Consider the following 6,593-nt stretch of genomic DNA (forward strand, 5'->3'; position numbering starts at 1 on the left):
ACTTTTGAGGGTGTACTTTATTTAGTACAGCGGGCACTTATGAGTGATAATTCTTAAAACAATCTTTGTCAATGCATAACGATTTTTGGCATCTAGTACATTGCCATTTTATACGCTGATGACACAAAACACACCTTAACTGCTTGGGTAGCTTCCCAGTGTTATGTCCATTATTCCCGTTCGGACCTGGTACAATAGAACCGGATGGACGGGTTTTGGTGTTTTCGCGACACTTCAGGTAGCTTCGAGCAATATGTTTGCTAAAATCTAATTGGTCAAACTTATTTGTTCCCACTAGAGCATGTAGACGCCATGCGTTAGATATGCTCATATCAATCATGTATGTGAAGATAACCCACCACCATTTTTTACCACGAATACCAACGCGGTATAATGAGATAGAACCGTCCATTTCATCAACACCACCCATGCCTATATTATAGTTTTGAAATAAGTGTGGTATATTCACATCCATTTTCTGCTTATTCTGCGAACACCAGCGTTTTACCTTACGCATAGGTTCAATTGTATCAAAATTGGTTCCTGTTGTGCATACACTATTATCTTTACACCTTACCACCAATAGTTCATTATTGGTATCGAACCTGTAGTCATATTCACATCTATTTGACTTTCTTAAGTCTTTCACCGAACGTAAATGACAATTTTTAGTTCTAATTTCACGCATTGTTCCAGTTGATTTGTACCCAGTTTGTTTTAAGTCTCGCAGTAAATCACAATTTGTAAAAAAATTGTCGAAATAAATTGTATGTTCCTCAGGTTAAGCAGGCATTTTCAACAACAGTGATTTGACAACTCTATGCCCAAGAGGTTCTTTTGAGCTCACAAGAGGTTTTCCGTAATATACATCAAAGGCATAACATAGCTGCCACCCAGTTTTTGTAACCAAATCTAATTGGCTTACCTCTAATAAATTGTTTGGCGGAATGGTGACCATAATATTTTATCATTGATTCGTCGATCGAAATGTCCTCATGAAAAATGCCTTTTTGACAAAGCTTCTGAATCAACATATCACACAGGGGCCTGATTTTGAACATTTTATCATTGGAAATAGATGCAAGGCTATTATCAACTAAGTACAAGTTCTTCTTGATATCCAGAAACCGTTTTCGTGACATAAAATTGGATACAACAGGAACTCCAAGATCTTCATCATAACTCCAATATTGGCGCTCACGTGGTAGTTTATGATATCCAGATAGTATAAGGATCCCTAAGAAACTGCGTAAGTCATCGTCGTCATGCCTATTATTTTGGCCACCATACAAAAACGTATTATGCTTGATCATGTGCAATACCTCTTCATCAAACATTTTTTAAAAAATCTCCACCGGTGAGAGGTTTCTTAGCTGTTCAATAACGCAGTCTTTTCTTGATGAGCATTCATTGTTGGCCAACCGAAAAGGGTAAGATGGTGGGCATTTTTTCCTCTTCAGCTGTGAGGTACATTGATTATAACGCCTTTTTTTGCTGCACAATGGCTCTTCATCACTCTCTTCCCATTTAGATACCTCGCTAAAATCCTCATTGTGATACATTACCTCAATCGTCCCAGGAATATCTTTGGGTAATTTTGACGTCTGCAAATCATCTTCCTCTTCTTCTTCGTCGGTTACCTCATCAGGATCGGGCGGCAAAATAATTAAATCATATTCGTGGTCACCTTGCTCCTCCATTATAGCGTCCAAGGCTTCCTCAAGCCCCAAAAAGTTATTAGCACTTTTAAATCTTAGCATTTTTAATAGAGACTAAGAAGGAAATATATTTTCATTTACATATCACATGTGCCCATTGTACTAAAAAAACGACACCTAACAAAATTGTATCACCAATGCTGCAAATAACAACTACTAACACGGAGCGTTTTTAAATTGATTAGTTTTTACCTTATACACTTTGAAATCGCTAATAATGAAATACCAAATGCAAAAATCCAATTAAAAATCGCGACTTTTTCTTTGGACCACTTCTGATGTGAAAACTATAATTGAAAATGTAAAAATTAGACATCAGCTGTTGCATCTATTTATCTATAATCTTATCTAAATCGAATATAAAACTACAGGGTATCTAAAAATTAAAATATTTTCGTTTCAACTTTAATAGTAGACTTTTACGCTTGAGTTGAATTGGTGTCGTTTTTATAGTACAGCGGGCGCAAATGGGTTAATATTGTTTGATTGATTTAATTTAATTAAATTTCTTCATTAAAATGCTCTTTAGAGTAAATATAAAATTAATTATGTGTTATATATAAAATTAATTATATTTGTTCTATTTTTTAACGTTTTTATTAATTTAATTAATTTTTATTTAATTTGTTTTTTTTTTTGTTAGTCTTTTATTTAGTTTACTTTATATTTATTTTACTGTTTTATTTGCTTTAATTTTTTAGCCCAGCCTCTATTAGTTTTGATAACATTTATTTTTCTAATTTTTTCATCACCGATGTTTTTTTAAAATAACCTTAAATTTTAGCCCATCTTATATATGTAGGTATTCATATTATCTACTCGTGTTAACCGTTACTGTTCATTAACAGTTATGCACATGTCACAGGTGCCCTTCACCTATCAATCTCGCCAAAACGATTCTTATTTACCGCTATTTCACTTCACAAACGATCTTTTATGCGGAGTCTTTCGTCGAACTATGGTATATATTAAATTTAATTCAATATTTTTTTCCAACAAGTTCGCATAAAATGTGTTTTCATTCTAATTTTTTATATTAATTTCACTTTTTGTATTTAACTTGCTCTCACCGCTCACTTTTATGTCGGCCCAACTTTATTAGCCCAGTTATTACATTTTACTCAACTGCCAACTAATTAATTTCCATGCGCCTTTAATTTACTCGTTCTATTTGATTTTCCCGTTATTTTTTTTTTCAATTATCTTTTATTATTTATACATGTGTACTATATATATGTACTATATTGTTGTTGTTTTATTCATATATGTATATTTCTTTTAGTTTACCAAGTGGCATGCATGTCGGTCGCTCAAATGTGAAGACAGTCGCAGAGCGTCGCCTCCCACAAATACAACGTTTTCTCATCTCACTCTTCAATTCAGCGGATGAGATTGCGCATTCGGATTTGGTGTATACATTCTTCCATCCCTTGTTGCGCGATCAGCAGGAGGCTAAGTTGACGGTGTCTAAAGTTAGAGGTAAGTAACTAACTTCTGATAAGCGTGTGACACGTGAAGTAGTCAAGAAATAATATTAGTAAAACAAAAACAAAAACAAAAAAACTAAAACAAAAAAGTAAGGAATACTGAAGTTCGGTCGGCACTAAAAATTGTGTATCCCGTGCTTTTAAGGAAGGAATTCGTATCAAAAAAATCAAATAAGTAAATTAGAAGAATTTAGGCTTTATATTTCTTCTACCATATTCGGCTTTGTTGAGGCGCTAGTTATTATTTATATTTACGCATGGTCAATACATATAGTATATCGTCCATTGCAGATATGCCAGGTCTAGCGACGCTGATACGCTAATAAGATTCTATGAACTCGTTGATGGTTAAAACCTTTAACAACTAATCGGCTAGTTTCATGCTAGTCTACTCAATTTGTGTGATCACTCCTCTTTTCAGCCGAATAGATTACCATAAAAAGTGACTTTCACTACTTTGTTCGCTTAGTGTAGTCGGATTTTCTCTAGTACCCAATAGTCGTGCACTTTCCCGAGGCAGTGTCGACCCTTTAATTATCGGCTGTGTTTTACAAAACCAATCACCGAACTCCAGCATTGTGGAGACTTAGTTTTATATAGTATAATACATTTTTATATAGTCGGTTATACTTTGCAAAAAAGACCCCGTGGACTAAGAGCCCATTTCTCCGAGCCTTAACTAAATGAGGCTTGGTTAAAGCACAAAAAAATAGATTAATTTATGAAAAATGTACTGATACCACTTCGTCCCCCACTTAGCCATTTTTCCAAACTAGAAATTAGGTAAAAAAAACTCCTAACTGACTGACTAATTCAAATTTCGAACTGTGAGACAATTTTGACAAAAGCTTTACTACAGTTTCATTTAGAATGAAGTGATTTCTAAGTGTCTTTTCGGCCATTTTTAATATTATGCGATATATTTGCTTCCAGCAAAAATTAAAAAAGCTTTATGCTCGAATTGAGAGCGGGCATAAAAATTTCAGAAACAAAACATACCCCAAGTTCCACTTTCAGTCGGCTTGTACTATTTCGTTAGTGAATTTAATTAGTCACGACTAGTGGGCTAATGCTTACGCAACCGTTGGAATCTGTTTTTCTGGACATTTGTTATCGGTATTTCGTAATAAAACCGCAGCAGAGTCAGTTTTTTTATTCTTGTTAATATTTGCTTTCGATAAGAATAAACGAATATTTACATATGTTTGTATGCGCAATATATGTTAGTAGGTCGACAAATATTTGAACTTACGTAAGTTATAAAGTTAAGGCTAAGCATAAAATAATATTCGTCAGTGAGAATAGAACAGCTGATGTTGACTTGTAAGACATGTCTAACTGTCATGTTATTTTTATTGAGTCAAAGTCTAAACAACGTTTAAAAATCGTTCAACTTTATTACGAAAATTCACGTTCTGTAAAGAATGTGTTTCGCGCGCCTCAATCAACTTATGATCAACATAATCGGCCTACTGAGTGAGATTCAGCATTCATTATACGATAATATTTGATCGAATAGACCACGTACAGCACGCGGCGAAGAAAATATAGCAACCGTAGCTGAGTGTGTACACGAAGACCGTGGAGAGTCGATTTGGCGCCGTTCGCACCAACTCGGACTGATATATGGAATGACTTGGCGCATTTTACGCCGAGATCTTAGATTGAAAGCGTACAAACTACAGCTTGTGCAAGTGCTGAAGTCACTCAAGCTTCCCAAGCGACATCGCTTCGCTCTATGAGCTCTTGAAAAATTCCAAGAAGTTCCGACGTTTTCGAGTCAAATTTCGTTCAACGACGAGGCCCATTTCGGGCTCAATGGGTATGCAAGCAAGCAAAATTTCTCCAATTTGCCATTGCCATTTCATCCGGGAAAACAACGGTTCGGTGTGGTTTGTGGGCCCGTGGAATCATCGGCGCATATTTCTCGAAAAATTATACCGGTGAGAGCATGAAAACGTTCCCGTCATTAGACTGCGTTATAGCGCCATGATAACCGATGCCTAAATTTGAAGCTCGCGATCTCAGCGAGATTTGGTTTCAACAAGATGGCGTCACTTCCCACTCATAGCATCAATCAATAGTTTTATTGAGAGAACAATTCGGTCGATTGGCCACCAAGATCGTGTGATATCACACCGTTAGACTTTTGCCGGTGGGGATATGTGAAGTGTAAAGTCTATGCGGACTATCTCGCTTCGATTCAGGCCTTGGCGCAAAAAATCACGCGTGTTATTCGCCAGTTACTAGTCGAAATACTCGAACGAGTCATCAAAAATTTACAAATTTAAATGAGCTTTGCGGGGTTTTGAAACAATACCAAGCATATTTAACATAAATGCTCAAGTATAAAATGGGTCTAATAATCTATTAAATAATATAGTATTTTCCAATTTCCTTTATTATAATAATAATACATTTATTTTTTTATTACAGAAGTCAAGCAGCAAACGCGTGAGAACCCCTATGAAGTTGGTCAGATAAAATTATCATTACAATATCGCCGTGGTGTCTTAACAGTGATGGTGAGTGAAATAAATATAACACACATACATACATACATATATATTATACAAGTATATGTTCGACATGTATATACATATTTACTATTTCCTTGAATTTGTAAAAAAATACCGATAGTCATTGGCAAGCAACATTTTATAATAATTTGTTTATAGGTTATGGTTGAGGAAAATATACATATGATTCTATTATACTGAAAATTTAAATTTTTGTATCACACATTTTGTTTGAAAATATTGTTTTTAATTGTCTTGTGCCACAATTTTTTTCTGTTTTTTCTATTTGGATTTGGCAAATTGAGATTTTGGGAGTTTTCGAGATTTTCCTGGTGATGATTTTTATTTTTATTAAATATATTATTATTTATTTTATTTTAGCATTATTTTTTTCTATTTCTCTTATAAATTAATTTTCAATTTAATGTTTTCGTATTTGATTGAAAATATTTAATTTATTTAAAGGTTATGGTTTATGGGTAAAATATATGAATTTATTATACAGAAAATATTAGTTTTGGTACAAAAGGTTTTTTTTTCAATTTTATTTTTAATTATCATGTGTTATTATTTTTTTATAGTTTTTTTTATTGGATTTTATCTTTTTGATTTGCTTATAAATTAATTTCCAGTTTAATTTTTTTATATTTATTAAATATTATTTATTTTATTTTAGTTTTATTTTTCTATTTCCTTAATAAATTAATTTTTAATTTGATTTTTTCATATTTTATTAAAAATATTTAATTTATTTAAAGGTTATGTATTTGAGAAAAAAAATATGAATTTATTATACAGAAAATATTACTTTTGGTCTAAAAGTTTTTTTTGAAAATTTTATTTTTTTGATTTACTTATAATTTAATTTC

General features: G+C 33.0%; 1 protein-coding gene across 1 annotated transcript; it reads left to right on the forward strand.

Moving 5' to 3' along the window:
• Positions 1-3,004: 3,004 nt before the first annotated feature.
• On the forward strand, positions 3,005-5,730 carry LOC120779396 (phosphatidylinositol 3-kinase piki-1-like; the record flags this gene model as incomplete). Its single annotated transcript, XM_040111594.1, has 2 exons — positions 3,005-3,197; positions 5,642-5,730. Coding segments are annotated over exons 1-2 (273 nt in total), but the record flags the coding sequence as incomplete, so codon positions are not given.
• Between the last annotated feature and the right edge of the window lie 863 nt (positions 5,731-6,593).

Source organism: Bactrocera tryoni, unplaced genomic scaffold (genome assembly GCF_016617805.1).
Source record: "Bactrocera tryoni isolate S06 unplaced genomic scaffold, CSIRO_BtryS06_freeze2 ctg7180000344905_QRY, whole genome shotgun sequence".
Taxonomy (NCBI): Eukaryota; Metazoa; Arthropoda; class Insecta; order Diptera; family Tephritidae; genus Bactrocera; species Bactrocera tryoni.